Genomic DNA, 17,735 nt, shown 5'->3' with positions numbered 1-17,735 from the left:
TGACACGGCAGGTGTTCATTAAAGTTGAGGCCCTGTGTCTTCAAATCCTACTTATTTTTCAAAGCCCAGCTCAACTTTCATGAAGTTTCGTTTGGTTCCCTCCTCCTACATTCTCCACTGGTGCTTCCTGAGGCTTCCATTATTCCTTAGCTGTACCGTTAAGGCATTTATGGCCTTCTCTCTGTAGTATAATTATTGGCAGACCTATTTAATCCCCTCCTGGACTGCAAACTCCTTGAGGGCCCGGGCTGTGCCTTATTCACCCCAGTCACCCCGCAGGGCCTGGCCCAGGGCTGAGTACACTCAAACACCTGCTCAACAGACAAATGCATGAAGGACAGGAGTTCTGAGTTTTAAAAACAAACAAACGGAAAAAGAATAGATTTACTGTAATAATACAATTTTAAAAAAATTAGTCCATTACTCTTTTAGGTAATAAAGGCCTCGGGATGAACTATAATTTATTTTGTTCTCAGCCTACGTCTGTCTTTTTCCTTAGTATCATGACTTTGTGTACATGGTAAAACCAAATTCTACACATTCATTTTTACTTCATTAAAGTCATGTGGTTTGAAACGATTACTTTAAACCCATTCCCAGACGTCATTATTTTTTTTTTCTCATCCCAAAGTTCATTTTAAACCAAGTCTCTAAGTCCAAACGAAGTCTTCTTCTGTATATCACGTGAGTCGTTTTTACCCTGCGGGAATATGAACACTTAACGTCCCGTAGCCGATTCCCGGAGGAGAAAGCTTGTTCCAATTAGGACCTAGCCCTCTTTTGGCCCAGTCCACCAACAAAAGCCATTGCCAAAAACCCAGGCACCGAACGCTACATCCTATGGACAAAAGAAAATCTTTAGCTCCTGCCCAGATGATTACCAAGGGAACATATGTCCAAAACACGAACCCCCGAAGAAAAGAACTTGAGTCTTCAATGCCATCACTAGAAAATAAGCAACTAAAGCTGAGGACAGGCCAGTGGGCAGCCCCCTGGCGTGGCCTCGTACCTGCAGCCCAGTTCTAAAGAAGAAACAGCGCAGGAGAACCCGACCAGGTGAAAGGAATTCCCTCAACAGCAGCCCTGGCACTCACTCCTCTTTGTGTCCACAGACCTGAACTGCTGCCACTGCGCGGCACGACTCCCATCCCACACTCACTCCTTAGCGACCTCACTCTTGTGGCTTTACCTGCTTCTGAGCAGATGGCCCTCACACCTACAGCTCTCGGCACTCATTCAGCCGTGCTCTGGGTGTACACGTCCAGCCACGAATGGGACATTTCCATGGTTTGCCCAGCGGTCATCTCTAATTCATCTTGTCCCCACCTGCTCGTCGCCTCTCCCACTGATTTCTTACATTCAGCTCTGCTATTTCTGTCAGCAGATTTAAAATTCTTCTGATGTTTTAGGTGAGACATAACCTTCCCTTTTCTTTATCCCCAATATCCAAGTCTTATTTCAAGATGTTTCTCTGCTCAGTTTCTGCTCATTGTCACTGCCACTCTCCTAGCCCAGTATGTCATCTTTCTATACCTGCTACTCTAGCAACCTTCCACACTGACCTCTTAAGCTCTTCTCTGCCCCTGCCCAGCCCATCCTGTCTACACTGCCAAACCAACCTTCCCACAGCATTGCTTTCAGCCTTTCACAAAAATCCACGATTGTTTCTACTCATCTTATATCAAATCACGAGGCCCCTGCCTGGTTTCCAGCAGCCTCTACAACCCACGCTTCTTTCTCTGGTGCCCGCCCTTTAATTTCAGATCAGCCACACTCCTCATACTCTTCCACAAATATTTACTGAGCAAATATTGGTCCTGGAGGCTATGCTTGCTGGTGTTAATACGCTCACATTTTGGTCCATTGTCAACGTTCTTCTGAATCAATCCTTACTTCCTTGGTAAAGTCCATTATTTCTGGCTAAATAATGAGAAAGGAAAATGGGGAGGGAGGGGGGATGGTCCTTGTCCTTAAAGAAATTACCATTTAATGTGGGAGACTAAAAAAATAAAGCAATTGACCAATACAGCAAATAAAAACGCTCTAAGTACCTATATAGAGCTACAAGCTAAGTACTGTGGGCTTAGAGGCAGGCACTGCTCATCTGATTAAGGGCAGCATCATGAAAGAGGCGGCTCTGAAGGTCGCAGAGGATCTTGACAGACAGAGAGGACAAGAACGACAGGAGCAAAGAGGCTAACGGAGGAATGTGAGCAGAGATAGTCAAGATCAGACCAGATCTGGACCTTGCCACACTCACTCCCTCTCCATGCCTTCAGCAGTCTTCTTCCTCGCAGCTAGAAGGCTTTCCTGCCCACTTGTTACACCCCTCAAATCTCACTCATTTTTTAAAAAGCCAAGCTCAGAATGGGCGGGGGGAGATGGGGGGGATGGGGGGATAAGGGCACATATGTAATAACTTAATAAAAAATTAAAAAAAAAAAGCCAAGCTCAAATGCTATCTCCTCCATAGTGAGACAAAAGATTTATTACGTGTAATTATCCTTTCCTGTGTTCAAGGAAAAATCATATTGGATAGAAATGGTACATTTAAAAGTATGTTGCCCTGGCCGGTTTGGCTCAGTGGATAGAGCGTCGGCCTGCGGACTGAAGGGTCCAGATTCGATTCCAGTCAAGGGCATGTACCTGGGTTGCATGCACATCCCCAGTAGGGAGTGTGCAGGAGGCAGCTGATTGATGTTTCTCTCTCATCGATGTTTCTAACTCTCTATCCCTCTCCCTTCCTCCCTGTAAAAAATCAATAAAATATATTTTAAAAAATAAATAAATAAAAGTATGTTAATCCCACAAATTTCCCTGTAACTAGATACAGATTTAATTCATTTGGATCAGTAAGATAGAATAAGGATGTAAGATAAGACAAAATAAGTCAGGACTTATGGTAGGAGATTAATGACCCCAAAAGATGTCCATGGCCTGATCCCCAGAATCTGTGGGTATGTTACCTCACAGAGCTCAAGGGACTTTGCTGATGTGATAAAGGTTAAGGATGTTGGGATGGGCCCAATCTAATCATATGAGTTCTTCCAAGTGGAAGAAGAAAGCAGAAAAGCGGGTAAACGTTGTGACATGAGAATCATTTGACTCACAGTTGTTGGCTTTGAGGACGAAAGGAGAAGGCCATGAGTCAAGGGATGTGGGCAGCCCCTGGGAGCTGGGAGCCAGCAGGAAAACGAAACCTCATCCCTCAACCCAAAGCAACTGAATTCTGCCAACAACTCCGGTCAGCAGGAAACACATTTTCCTTTAGAGCCTTAAGATAGGAACACAGCCCTACCGAAATCTTCATTTTAGTCAACAAAAGTTTCTCATAAATACAGAAATTAGCAACTTGTTTAATTGGAAGGAACATTCTATTTCATTTAAATAGTGTGGAGCAGAGCAAAGACTGTACAGTTTTAACTTTTTTCTATTACTGAGAAACTGGGAGAAAAGTGAAAGGATAACAAGATCATTCATAAGAACCACCACGGTTCAACACTGATTTCTCCTCCATCATTCTGATTACAAATAAGAGTTGGTTCTACATTGATTAGCAGTCAGCACTACTCATTTTATCCAAAGCAGGATACTTTAAGGGGAAGGAGCTGTCCTCTGCGATACTTTTATGTCCAACTACCTACAATTAACAAAGGGTTAGATGCCCACTCAATATATTGATGAAAACATATATTAATTTCTGCTCTTGTTTCAAAGTATAAGCAAGTTCATTTCCTCATTTATTGAGCACCTGCAAGGCCCTCTGTGCTGGGTACAAAGGGAGATTCAAGAACAAGTAAGACACAATTCCTGTCTAAAGAGACCTTTCGAATACAAACAGCTATAATACATAGCCAACTAAAATAAGTGCGAAAAGAGATGCAGAAGTAATGTGTTGTTGAATGATCAAGTGAGGGCAGGGGACTTTGGTCTAGGAGTTAGAAGTCTTCAAGCCAGATATCAGTCATAAATTAATTGATGAAATGATTTTGAGGAAGGATACAAAGGTGTTTACATTTTTAAAAGTTTTTTTAAAGCATTTATAAGTAGTATTTACCTAGCAACCATTCTTATTTATCCATTAAAGCAGGTTATCTGGTAGACAAAACTTCGTTAATCTGGCTTAGGTTATATTATTCACATTAATTAGGTCTTACTGCTTAAAAATATTCAAAAGTCCAGATTAGCTGTCAATATAATAGACCCGAATTACTAAGCTTTTATTGTTCTCCAAAAATCCATTTGGCTCATTATACAAAACATTTTAAAAGTTTTTCCACTTCACATGATTTTTACACTTAGTTCAGTCCCTGGCCAAAGTAACTAAGGCATGTTTGGGATCACATTCAGATACTGCCTTCTTCTCAGGGGCACATAGTTTTTATATTTTAAAAATATTTTGTTTCTCAAATTCTTTAAGTCAATCGACATTTAATCAATACCTACTATGTGTCCAAGGCGAGGTAAAGGAATATTATCAGAGAGCAGATGCTGATGAGTGGTTGCAACAAACCATTCATTTCGCAAGTATTTCCTGAGAATCTGCTATGCCCCGAGCATTCTCCCAGTGGAACCGGTGCTTCAGAGACTGGGCCTCAACCACTCCCACGGGGGTCCTTAGAGAAAGTCCCCTGGGGGCCAACTTGGAAAAGGATCTGGACAAAACACTGCAGAGGCACAGGACCAGAGGCAACGCGACAGGTTCCTTTTCCCATCACTCATGCCAAAAGAGAGTGTCTCATCAATCACGTTAGCGATCGAATGTCCTGCCGTAGAACTTTCACTAACACACCTGCGTCACAGACTCTCTCGATTAGCACTCTCTGGTTTTCACTGGTATACATTCTTTTTGCAGGAGACAGGAGGGGCAGCGCAGGGGTTGTGTAGGGGTGGATTCAGAGACAGGAAACGTGTGTACAATAGAGAAAAAGAGGAAGGGAGTGGAAGTAATAGAAACCATTTAGGGTAAAGGAACATAGGACATTCCTGAGTTTATGACACAATTTGGAAAATTATGGGTGCCATTTGCACCTACTCGAGGAGAGTTCGAGGTGTGAGGACAGTTTGGAACTGAGGAATAAGTCACGAAAGGAATCAGTGCATGTTCTGGGAGTCACAAAGGAAAGCCAGAGAAGTGGTTCCATAAGCAGGCAAGTAGTTGGTCTTTCCTTCCAGCTTTTATGGAATTCTCCTCGCTTCCTCCCCTCTGGAGGTTTTCGAAGAATAGACATTCAGTACTGGAGTTCCAGAGGGCTATATACACGCTGTGCTCAGTTTGCTACGTGTTCTGGAATAGGACAGACCCAAACACAGGCCAAACAGAACACGCTCTTGCTGCCTGGAATCCCATTCCCTCCCAGCAGACTTCCATGGTGTTGAGAAATAATCTTGTAAAAGAGTCAATTTATGAGTACATAAAGCTTGCTCAATGAATTCAGCATGTTCTCTCTGGGAAAGTTCAGGGCCAAGGAAACATCTGCCTGTCCTCTCAGCAGCCACTCACCCTATCTTTACCAGATGTTCTGAATCTGATCCTGTAACCAACGGAGACCAAAACTCTCTTCGACTCCAAGGTGGTTCATTAAACGCCCAGAAATTCAACATCTTGCCAAATGTGTATTATGATTAATTTCTGATAGAGCTTCATGTCTCCTCTATTCAAGGAATACCAATGTATTCAAGTAACTAAAAGGTATTACATGTCATTTTCATTAATAGGCTTGGAAGCTGAATAAAATAAAATGAAATAATTCTTTACACAAATCAAAATGGGAGTTCATTTTTCATCTTATGGATTGGTGAAAAATAAAATGATGATGCCAACTGCTGGTGGGAATAGAGAAAAGGGTACTTTTGTAACTGGTTTGTAGAAAAATAAATCAGCACAATCTGTCTGCAGAACAACCTGACATTCTATTAAAATAAAAAATGTACATCCACATTGACTTCGAAGTTCCATCATTAGGAACCTAATCTATAGCTATATCTACATTCATCAAAATATATCTACAAGAATATTCACTGAAACATACTTAAAAAGCAAAAAGACTGGAAGTAAATAAATCATCGCACTTTCACATGATGGGGGTAGATAAACACATGCTGATATGAAAAAAGATCTCTAGATAAAAAAGCAAGTTGTGCAATTGTGTACATAACATCTATTGCTTTGATTTTCAAAAAATGTCAGTAACGTGAAGTGGGAAATCATGGGCTTTTTTTCTTTGTACTTGTCTCTTTTAAAAAAAACAAAACCTAACGTTATTTTAAAAGAAATAAGAAAGAAATTGTAATTTTTAACACATATTCTGAGCACTATTATTGATGTCTACAGAAATACAAGAAACTGTTAACAGTGGCACTACTAGGTAATGGAACTTGAGGAGAGAAAGGACAGGATAGCTGTCAGAATTGTTTGAATTTTTTAGAACTACTAGAGGCCCAGTGCATGAAATTTGTGCATTGGGGTGGGGGGGGGTCCCCCAGCTCGGCCTGCACCCTCTCCAATCCTTGTGCAGGGATTGGGCCTAAACTGGCAGTAGGACATCCCTCTCGCAATCCAGGACCACTGGCTCCTAACTACTCGCCTGCCTGTCTACCTGCCTGCCTGATTGCCCCTAACTGCCTCTGCCTCGGCCTCCACCACTGCGGCTTTGTCTGGAAGGACGTCCAGAAGACATCTGGTCTATCTGGTCTAATTAGCACATTGCCCTTTTATTAGTATAGTGGGCATACACTGTTTCCATAATTTAAAAAATACTGTAAAGGGAAAGCACAAAAACAAGGAACATCAACACTGTTCAAACCAAGAAACATAAACATATTATAAGGTTTCAAAGCTAACTCTTGGAACGAATACGTCTTTGAAAGCATTGAGACCACAGGGAAAGTAATGATCAGGCATTCAAACCAAAGGTGAACACATTCTTGAGTATCTCCTTCAGAGAATGATGTCACTCCTCCTAGGGATCAGGAGGGCTTCCCTGGGTGACTGAGTACGAACATGTAAGTGAAGCACCACTCACCTACTGTTCAGGGCTCCCCCAAAGTCACAGTCACAAGGTCGACATCCATCCAAATCGTTGCTCAAGCCCCAATGCTCTGGCTGCAGAACAAAAGATTAGACATCTAAAGGTGGGTTCCTGTAATTACACAATAGACTCAGCAAGAAACAAGTTATGGCGTGTTTGGGCTGTTCCGCCAAGCGTTCATTTGCACCGGGAAAGAAGAAAGTCTACGAAAGAAAGGAGTACAAGTATTCTGAAATAAGGACACCCAGGCTGCAGGTTCAGGGGTCAGAGAGGGTTACCCATAATCACACGATAACCCCAGATGAGAGTAGTTTCTTTGCCCTGCAAATAGCCAATCACCATGAGAAGGTAGCAAAGATGCCAATTTTCTTCAATAGAATTACTCTGGCAGTAAGAGAGTTTTGGCAAATGTTTGGCAGGCCTTTAAATTTTTCTTAAGTTCGGTCTGTCATAAACTCCATAAAGAAAGTTTTTCAAGGATTTGTTTATGTGGAAACATAGCCTAAAAAGCAAGGACTATTTTCACAACTGAAAGGTGAGGCGATCCCAGAGTCCGGGAACCACCGGAGATGGAAAGAAATGGGACAGACTCCATAGAGGGGTAAAGAACTTTTATGCCTCAACATATGCATGTTTCCTAATGAGCAGATAAAAACCGGGCTCACCATTTAATTCAGACTTCCAGAAATTCACTTTAAGAATATGCTAGGATATATGCAATATGCATATTTAGTGATCATATAGTTTGGGTTCAGTAGTATTTCTTCTCCCAAATTATAAAAGCAATCACAAAAATGTTGTAAGAGATATAGGATAATTTTTAAAAATTACTCTCATAATTATTCCACCTGGAATTCAGGATGATGAACTTTTGGGTATATTTCCTGCCAGATTTTGTTTTCCTTGATGAATTGTTTTCTACATAATCAAGATACCACTCATATCATGAGGTTTTGTTTTGTTTTATTTTTATACCACCATAAGCATTTCCTCATGTTGCTGTTACTTTCAGTGGCTACCAAATATCACACTGTATGGAAGCCCCCAAATTTACTTAACTATTTCTCCCCACTGTTGCTTCTAAGTTTTTTGCTGTGATTAATGAAAGATGCAATGATTTATTGGATGATCACTTCATTAGATACATAATATCTAATCACTATGTTATACACCTGAAATGAATATAATATTGTATGTCAACTGTAATAGAAAAATAATCTTAAAGATACTATGAGTCCTCTGGTGAATCCCTCTTTGTCCAATTTTCTAATTCTTTCTTTAGGATCAATACCCAGAAGTGTGATTACTGGGTCAAAGAATATGTGCATTTCTACAGGCTATTGATACTTAGCTCCAAATTTTCAAAAATTATAGCCAATTTGCATTTCTATCAGCAGCATATGAGTACCAGCCCTTCATTTTGTCTGTGTTAGTCAGCATTCCCATTTTTTAAAACTTGTATTAATTTTGTCTGTAAAAATGGCATTTCACTGAGGTTTTCTTTTACAATTCCGAGAGTGACGGTGAACAGCTTGTCAAAATTATTCCTTCGTAGTCAATGTGTCTCTCTCACATTGATGTTCCTCAGGTGAGGATTAAAAAAAATTTATTCCTTAGTAGTTCCTCTTTTGTGAAGTATCTACTCATGTAACCTTTACATATAAGGGTGATGACAGAATCTACAATAGGGAAAAGCATTCTCTATTAAAACATGTCATATTCACAAACTACCCACCCAATGCGATGAGGCTTTACCTACCACACACTGGTCACAATGCTGTCCCGTCACCAGACGCTTACAGTAGCAGTAACCACTCTCAGAGTCACAAGGATTCGCGCCAGGGATTGTTCCCAGAGGATTGCAAGCGCAAGCTTTATTGAAGATAAAACGAAGTAAAGAAACATAAACCAAGCGAGTCTGAAGCAGGAGTCTGGATTTAGAATTGCAAAGGAGTCTGGGACTTATGCACACATGAGAACTCCCAAACTTTTAAACGAATGTACTTACATTGGCAACCAAATGGATCTTCGGCACTTAAGCCATAGAAGCCTTCTTTGCAAATATCACAATGTTCTCCTTCCACGTATAATTTACACCGACACTGACCAGCAATGAGCCCCGCAGAAAAATCCGTGTAACTGTCACAGATTCCCTCATTCTGAGAGCCAGCTGGGTCACAGGTACATTCTAGCAAGAATGAAAAGCACCAGGTTACACAACGTGTGTTTGTATAAGTACATATATTCCCCTTGTCCTTCAAATGTCACAAAAATAGACTAAAGAAGGCTTTACTTTACTACCAAGTAAATTCCGCTCCTGGCATCCTATGCAGCAGATAAAGTAAGGCTGAGTCTCATGCCCATACGATGAGTTCCTACAGAAGGATGGTGACTACCACACTGTTCAAACCGAGCCCGACAGGCCCCACCCCGTGGCCTGTCCCCACTTACGTTCACAGAAGTTAGGATCTCGGACGTCTCTCTCCGGGTGCTGATAGTAAAAGGGTTTGCACTGCTCACAGCTTCGCCCCATTGTGTTGTGCTGACAGTCGTCACACACTCCTCCACTGACGTTCCCGGTGGCCAAGAAGACTGCCATGTCAAAGTGGCATGAGCTGGAATGTTCGTTGCAGTTACACTCTGTGTGACAAGACCAATGTCAAGTGAAGCCTTTTGAAGTCTGTTGACCAATGGAGGGTGGGGGTGGCAGGAAGGAACCTCATTGTGGAAACTAGGGATGAAGTTCAGGCAAAACAGCAACGAGCCAGAAGGCACTGTGGTGGAAAGGACATACCCACCACTGCGTCACCTGAAATCCCGTGTCAAGCTGGAACCTTCAAAGTGTTGACTTTAGGAAAGAAACTCAACAACCTGCCCTCCTTGGAAGACAATGGGCTACAAAACGTTGAAAACCTTTGGGGGAAAGTCCCCGTGGGGGCTTCTTGGCAGGAAGGCTGTCACTGCCTGGAGGGCCCCTTTGGGTCCCGCTCGGGGGGGATGGGAAGACATCAATCGCCCAGAGGATTTTCTAGGCAACGTGTTCCTGGCACAGCCTGTGCGGGCTGCCAGCTTTGAGGAACATGGTCTGAAGGCCTGATTCACTTCCTCCCCACTCCCACCCCCACACCAGGCCAGGCTCCTTAGTGAGAACTGAGGTCTGCTGAGCAGCCAGCTAGCCGGCTTCAGGGCAGTCTGTTCCTCCTCTAGCCTACTCGGCAGTCATCCTGGTCCAAGCCAGCTTTCATCATAATCTTCTCACTCTCACGATCAACAATCCCCCTGGATCCCTCTTATCATCTCACAGTGAAGCTTAACTCAGCGTGGCCCTCACGGGGCTTTACAGCCTCATCTCTCCTCGTCACACAACATGTCCTGGAGACAGAGAATGTGTCTTATCCGCTGATGTCTGCTCCGTGCCCAGCAGAATGTTGCCCTTGATACATTGGTTGAATAAAACCTTCGAATCATTTCCCAGCCTAGATGCTGTGGTGGTCACCAGATGTCCCTGGGGCCTTGAGCTAAATGTTGTTCTCCTTATCTTAACAAGAAGAAGGGGAGAGGAGAAGGTGGGAGGGAGTTATCGAAACCAGTGGTTCTCAACCTTGGCTGCACATTAGAATCACCTGGGAATTTTTTTTAAAAAATCCTGATTCCTGGGCCTCATCCTCCGGAAACTGTTTCTTTGTTACTAATGTTGTGGCCCCACCCGCTTAACAAAGAAACAGAATTTCTGGAGGATGAGGCCCAGAAATCAGGATTTTAAAAAGATTCCCAGGTAATTCTAATGTGCAGCCAAGGTTGAGAACCACTGATCTAAACAATCTAACTATTCACCCAGGGACAGCTGGGGTGTATTACTAACAAAACCTGGACCACTCCAGCCCGCACTGCTTTCCGAACTTCTAGAATAGCCCTTCTCAGTGGGGGCAGAGGCAGACACGCTCCGGAGGGGAGGACAGTATATGGGAATCACTGCGTGTGGGGTTAGAAGGGTGGTGGTGTGCAAACACCTCTGCCCAAGAATCCCACTGGGATGGATGGATGGAAGGAAACCAGAGGCTGCAGCTGGGCTGGCAAAGAAACAAGGCCAAACATTCTACTCCATAGCCCAACCTTAATCATCTACCAGGCCATGCTTTTCTTTCATTTTTCTCTCCTGGGCGTCTTGCCTTCAAAACAGGTACAATGTCAGGGACAACATCTTCGTCTTCTACTGAATTTGCTAAACACCTACGTGCTGCTCAGTAAATAGTAATTTATTAATTTAACTGGGTGAATATTGGTCTCCTAAGAGTATCAGGGTAAAGCTGGGAAAAGGGTAGTAACTTTTCTTTTTTCAAAATAGTGTACTATCACCTTCTCTCTTACCAATAGATAGATACTGGTGTCCGAATTGACTCAAAATGTCCCTCCGGCTGAGACTTACTTTTGCAGGCATGGCTGTTTCGACCTTCGGCTGGTCTCCACGGTAAATCATGGTAGAAGTCCATGCACAGTTCACAGTTCAAGCCCTTGGTATTATGCCTGCACATGCAGTGGCCATGAACCTTGAAAGTTGTAAAAACAGGAAAGAGCAGAGTAAGAGGTATGCCAATGGCTAGATTTTTCCACGATCAATGGAAAATATAAACCCCTTTTCATACCAGTTCTAAGCTCTAGTGCACCACAGTGCGGGTTTGTTTTTATTTGGTTCCTCCCCACGGTGAGTTCCATCTATTTTGTTGATGGCTATAGCACTCATCTCTAGGAACTGTTCCTACTATATAATGGAAACTCAATACATATTTTATTAAAGTATCAATGGAGAGAACCCAGATGAAAGAAAATAGTAACTTAGGAATATTTTAAAAACCATAAAACTAGTTACTTATGAGTTAAAAAAAATGTATTATGATAGAAATCAACAAAAGTTGTAATGGAGAATTAAATTATACACACCACTTGGGAACAACTTACATTACTGCAAGTTTTGCCACTTATGCCATATGAAAGGTATTTGTTTGCTTGTTTTGTTTTTTCCACTTCTGGCACAGCACTTAAATTTTTTTTCAACCAATTATTTTACATTTACATTCTACCTTTTACAATTTTTTTTTTCCTTTAAGAAAGGAAATATAAAAACTCAGAAAAAACATACACATTATTTTGCTTTATGAGGGCCCATGATGCACTATTTTGCATTGTGTCACTGCAAGGCACATAAACCGTAAGTTCTCCCAGCCTACCAAATGGCATGTATGCAGGCATCTCACCTTAACACTAGTCTCTGCAGAATGGAATTCGGGAACAGGACAGACAGGTCCACCCTGCACCCACTCTGACAGGAATGCAGTTAGCAGAAGACTAATATCATGTCATTACAAGGTGGTTTCACATAGACTGAAAAATAGCTCCAAAGTACATACCACAGGACTCTACAGTTTCTGAACAAACAGTCCAATGCATTGTGAGATGCATGATAGTGACATGACTGCAAGACATTAGCTACACACCCAAAAGGTACAGCGAAAGTAAATATAATCTTGACAGGGTTCTCTGATGTCGCAACAAGATTAGGATAAGTCCTCCCTCTAAGCTCCGTTAAAAAGTCAACTTTATGCAACAACTTCTCACGAGAGTGAAGGGAAGACAAGTTTTAGACGGTCAAGTGCACTCAACCCTGCACCTTCTTCGATGGGACTAATAAGCTTTTAGAAGGCAAACAGCAAGCCGTCAAGACCCAGCCTTCATCGGGAAGGAAGGCCCGCGGTCCAGAGGAAGGAACCCTGGGGCAGACTCGGTTTGAATCTCCATCTGTCACATACTTATGTCGGGCCCTCTGGCAAACTCAATGCCCGGTCTCTTCTAATAAGGACGGTTGGTTTAATAAATCCTGTCTGGCTTTAACATCATCTGGGTCTACAAGAATTATCATTGTACTTAGAAAACTGGTGAAACACTCTATCTTAATCCATTTTGCAAATCACCCAAATCCCCAGTTTTTAAAAGAACATGATTTAAGAACACAGGGGAAAAGGATGAAACTAGAAGATATAAAGAAACAAAGTCCATTTAATTCCTAAATGATATTCTGTGGTTCTAGGTTCAAATTTCCAGTTTCTTTAGACTGGGATCAATTTCTGCCTTCTAGCATAAAGACTGGAATGCTTGTGATTTTTAACCTCCCCTAAAGTAAAGGAAGATGTATTGTTATTTAGAGAACATTTTAATATTTGTTGATTAAAGTATCTACTGCAGTATCAGCCCGTAGCAACAATCTCCAAAAATGAATGCAGTGTCTATGAGCAGTCCTCACATCCTCAAAGTCCAAGAAAGTCAGCAAAGGGAAAATCAACTACGCTGCAAAGGCCTCACTGTAAGTCTGGAAAAATAAAACCCCTAGAAAACGTGAAAGGCTCATGGGAAGTCCAGCTTCCATTTTCTTCAGATTCACCTGTGTAAGCAGAAAGCTGCGCGGAGCATTTGCTTACCATTCCTTCCACCTCTTCGTCGACTCCATCCACAGGGGCACATTCGCTGGCATGGCCGTAGCAGAAGCAATTTCCTCGAACCACCATATCATAAACTGCATAGTAGTACTTCTCCCGGATTTCCATTCTGGAATCCAAAAGGTTATCTCCCAAAGTATGCAGTTTCACAAACTTGATTCTCAAGTTGGTGATTTTTAAGAGATCTATGAAGGACACCAAGCAGATGAAACGTCTGATCAAACAGGCAAGATTTCTTTTGCAGCTATACATCGTTTCTCTTCACCACAAGGCATGACAAACTAAAATGGCTTGTGTCAAGTTTACCCTCCTTGTCTGATCTCGATGATCATGATAGTAAAGTGTAACACGATGGGACAGTCTCTGGAAGACAGACAGGCTACAGCCTTCCCATTAGTTTAATGAGAACGTTTACTCTGTGATGGATTTGTGTGCAGATTGATGTTTCGGGAAGAATGGAAAAGCGGAGACATTTATGACTGAGGTGGCATGACTGTCAGAACCCACGGGCACACAGTAATCTAACTACTGCAATGCCATCTGGTTCCTGTAGCAACCAGTGCCAGTCTCGAAATCAGAAAATTCCATCCAGGTGGGAAAGGATTTATCAAAGCACCCAAATTCTCATTGACATCAGTGTAAGATAGTTAGGAAGAAACATACAGGGTGGGGCAAAAGTAGGTTTGCAGTTGTTGATATAGGAAATAATACAATAATCTATATATATATAAAAGCCTAAAGTGACCTTTACAACCGGTTGACCAAACGACCAGTTGCTATGATGCACACTGACCACCACAGGGCAGACGCTCAACACAGGAGCTGCCCCCTGGTGATCAGTGCTCTCCCACAGCCAACTTCCCATGCCAGTCAACCTCCCACGGTCCCTCCCCCTGGCCAGCCTGGATCGCCAGCCAGGCCGAGGGACCCCACCCGGGCATGAATTTGTGCACTGGGCCTCTAGTTAATAAATAACAATACAAGTATAAACTCTGTGTTTTGCGTACTCACAACTGTAAACCTACTTTTCCCGTACCCTGTATTTCTGTATTTATTTCTGGAGAGGTAAATACTATCTGAAATTCCCCACCATTTAGATGTATTCCAAGTTACTAAAATAGATTTAACACTATAGGATAACCACACTCCAGGTACAGAATATCTCAACCAAGTTTTGAAGCAACATGACGATCTATAAGTTTCTTTGTCCTAGTTTTACAATACAAACTTACCAACAAAATACAGTGGCAGAAGGATAAAGGAGCTTAGTATTAGCATGATGGGGCAAATGGTTTTTTTCTCAATCTCTCTTATTTCATCTTCTTTTTCCTGGGTCTATAGATCTATGCTGATTACAGAAGCTGGGCAGCCAGTTGCATTCTACAGTAACTTTATAAACCAAGAGCCATTCCACCTTCTGATCAGTGTTTTCATTAATTACTAAGTTGCTCTTGCTACAGTGGACACCACCAGATTGATTGTTCCATCTGCCCCCCTCTTAGCTCTGTAGCCTGAAACTGCTCCTAAGCTTTACTTTCATTTCTGCTGATGCAGCCTTATTTCCCCGTCCCCAGGCTTCTAATTTACAACACAAGGCGACAGGGAATTGGCCCAGCTCGTCAGATACTTTCAAAGCTTAAGTACAATTTTAAATACTTATAATATATGCATAGCTTTCAATAGAGACATAGAGGAGCCGTGGGTGGAAAGAGAAAGTCCATGACTCCATGCATTAAAGTTGGGCTCTTTGTAAAATCAAAAACTAAACAGAGGAACCGAATGGAATTTATGAATGCCAACATTTCCTCCTACGTAGAAAGAGCACAAGCGCCCATTGACGAGGCCAAACAACAAACTTGAAGAGCAGCTGGAGTATTTAGAAACCCTTGAACTGATCTTTGTGGAAGCCCTCAGAAGAGCAAATACACTCCCCTCCACTCTCCTGCCATATTTTACAACAACTGAGTCTCGCACTGACTGCTGTTCCAAGAGGCAAAAATCACTTGTGAAGTGAGTCTCAAAGGTCTCAACAATAGAAACAACCAAAGAGCGATTGTTCCCTTGATTACAAAGTAAATCAAAAGCATGAACAGCTAAAATGGATGCTTCTTCGATCTAGAAACAGGTTTTCTGATGCCATTTCACAACAGGAGACAACAGAATTATAATGGCAACACGATCCCCAAGTCCCACAAGTTTCACCTAAAAAGGAGTAGACCGTGAGTCCTTCTAGGGACATGGCATTGGGGCCTGGGGGTGGGGGTGAGGGGTCATAGGAGCCCAGGCGGACATTTCTCACAGCTGGACTTTGAGAGCAGGGAGGGCAGGCCCCACAGAGCTCACTCAGAAATCGCACAGGGCTGGACGTGCCACTAAATATTTGTTTTACAACAGAATGAAAGACCAAATTGCAGATCAGAGACAGTCTGGGCCACAGTGAAATTAAGTTAAGTGGGGAAACAACAGTCTCCTGGCAATGTCCCCTGGACTTCTTCCATTCTCCTTCGTGCTTCAGGCTGGGGGCTCCGTGGGGCGCGGCCGTGGTTAAACAGGCCATGCCCAGCTGGGAGATAAGGATTGCCCTGCCCCACTACCTGCCTGTATGCAGCTCAGCAGTGGGGGGAGGGGGAAGGGGGGAGCCCCCCGCCCCTTTCATGCTGACCAGGGACCAGGTCTACACAAGACCTAAGCCACCGCTGACAGCAACAACAGTAGCAGCGCAGCTTCAACCTACCGAACACTTTCTATGCGTCAGGCATGTTGGTAGGTGATTTATGTACATGAACTCATTTTCCCTCCCTAATAACCCTAAAGTCAATATTACTCTCTCCATTTACAGATGAAAAAAACAGAAGCTTTAAAAAGTTTTAAGCAAATGACTTGCCCTAGGTCACAAAGCTATAATACACAGGCACTGGGACTGAAACCCAAATCTGCCTCATTCCAAAGCCCATCCTTGTAATTAGTGCCTATTCTGCCTCCCAAAAGATCTTAAGGTAATTCTGAAAAAATTGTAAGCATGGTTACTGAATGCCGCATAGAGCTCTGAACTGAGAGTCCTAACTTAGGGGTTTAGGATCTGACATTAATGTCACCTCTCTCTCTGAGCTTCAGTTTACTCAGCTGTAAAATGGAAATACAACCCTCACCTCACTGAACATATTGAACGTGGCTGAGACTTCTGATTTTGCTCACTATTTTCTTTTCTTCCTTTGACATAAGGGCCCTAGTCAAGAGTGTGAGAGCGCATGGCCATCTAGCTAGAGTTGTTCTGCAGCATAGCCTGCAGTATAGTCATGTGACCAATTGTGGCCAATGAGATGTGAACAGAAGTGATAATAGCTTCTGTGTCACTTGCCCATCACTTCCTCCCCTCCCACAGGTTGGGACAAAGCCATTGGTTCAGTTCTAACCATGCGGACAAATAGAATAAGACAGAAGGCGCCTGGGAACCTGGGTGACCTACTGGCTAGGGTTCCCAGATTTAGCAATAAAGACACAAGATGCTCAGTTAAATTGAATTTCAGACAAACCATCATTTTTTAGAATAAATATGTCCCAAATATCACATGGGACATAGTTATACTATGGGGTATACTTGTGCTAGTCACAAATATTACATAGGACATAGTTATACGAAAAAAATAATTCACTGTTTATCTGCAAGTCAGATTTAACCGGATGTCAGTCTGTCTTTTATGTAGTGAGCCTACATGTGGCAATTGAGCACCTCTTCTCTGAAAATCCCTCTGGGTGGTTTTGTCAGAGAGAAATAACCTTCCATTTACTTGAGCCACTGTATTTTTTGGGACACTTCGTTACAGCAACTTAATGTGAGTGTGTGTGTGTGCTTATACACACATACTAGTAAACATATATTATACTGAGCAAAATAAATAAGGTATTAGGACAAGCATAACTGCTTGAGTATTATGACATCAGTCTTTCACTCTTATCAAAATGTATTACCCATCAACGAGGACTTTGATTACTGCCAATTTCGAGTTTCTGGTAGGGTTGTGCAGAGAAGAAAAGAAATGAAGAGGGTGGATTTAGCACTGTATATTTAGATTCTGGGTAGCAGTGCTCTGGCTAAGAGTTCTTCCATGATTGCTATTTTCCATCAAACTTTTATCTGAAAACAAGCTTACTCTGTATCCTTGGACTATAAGGATCATCTATTTTGAACGCAGGATCTAAAGCCCGAAATATCACC

At 42.5% G+C, this 17,735-nt stretch overlaps 1 protein-coding gene across 6 annotated transcripts in view; it reads right to left on the bottom strand.

Annotated features, from left to right (window-relative positions):
• LAMB1 (laminin subunit beta 1) overlaps window positions 1–17,735 on the bottom strand; it is a 74,511-nt gene that overhangs the window by 41,538 nt on the left and 15,238 nt on the right. For all 6 annotated transcript variants that reach the window (XM_036327505.1, XM_036327509.1, XM_036327507.1 and 3 more), the window contains 7 exons: window positions 17,671–17,734; window positions 13,502–13,704; window positions 11,458–11,578; window positions 9,483–9,671; window positions 9,040–9,219; window positions 8,791–8,903; window positions 7,026–7,105 (listed from right to left, as the gene is read on the bottom strand). In XM_036327505.1, coding sequence (XP_036183398.1) covers window positions 7,026–7,105; window positions 8,791–8,903; window positions 9,040–9,219; window positions 9,483–9,671; window positions 11,458–11,578; window positions 13,502–13,704; window positions 17,671–17,734 — 950 coding nt within the window. The remainder of the gene's footprint in view (window positions 1–7,025; window positions 7,106–8,790; window positions 8,904–9,039; window positions 9,220–9,482; window positions 9,672–11,457; window positions 11,579–13,501; window positions 13,705–17,670; window position 17,735) is intronic.

The sequence above is a fragment of the Myotis myotis genome, unplaced genomic scaffold (genome assembly GCF_014108235.1).
Source record: "Myotis myotis isolate mMyoMyo1 unplaced genomic scaffold, mMyoMyo1.p scaffold_m19_p_11, whole genome shotgun sequence".
In the NCBI taxonomy this organism is placed as follows: Eukaryota; Metazoa; Chordata; class Mammalia; order Chiroptera; family Vespertilionidae; genus Myotis; species Myotis myotis.
Note: the sequence above shows the minus strand (reverse complement) of the source record. Positions and strands in the feature narration are given on the sequence as shown.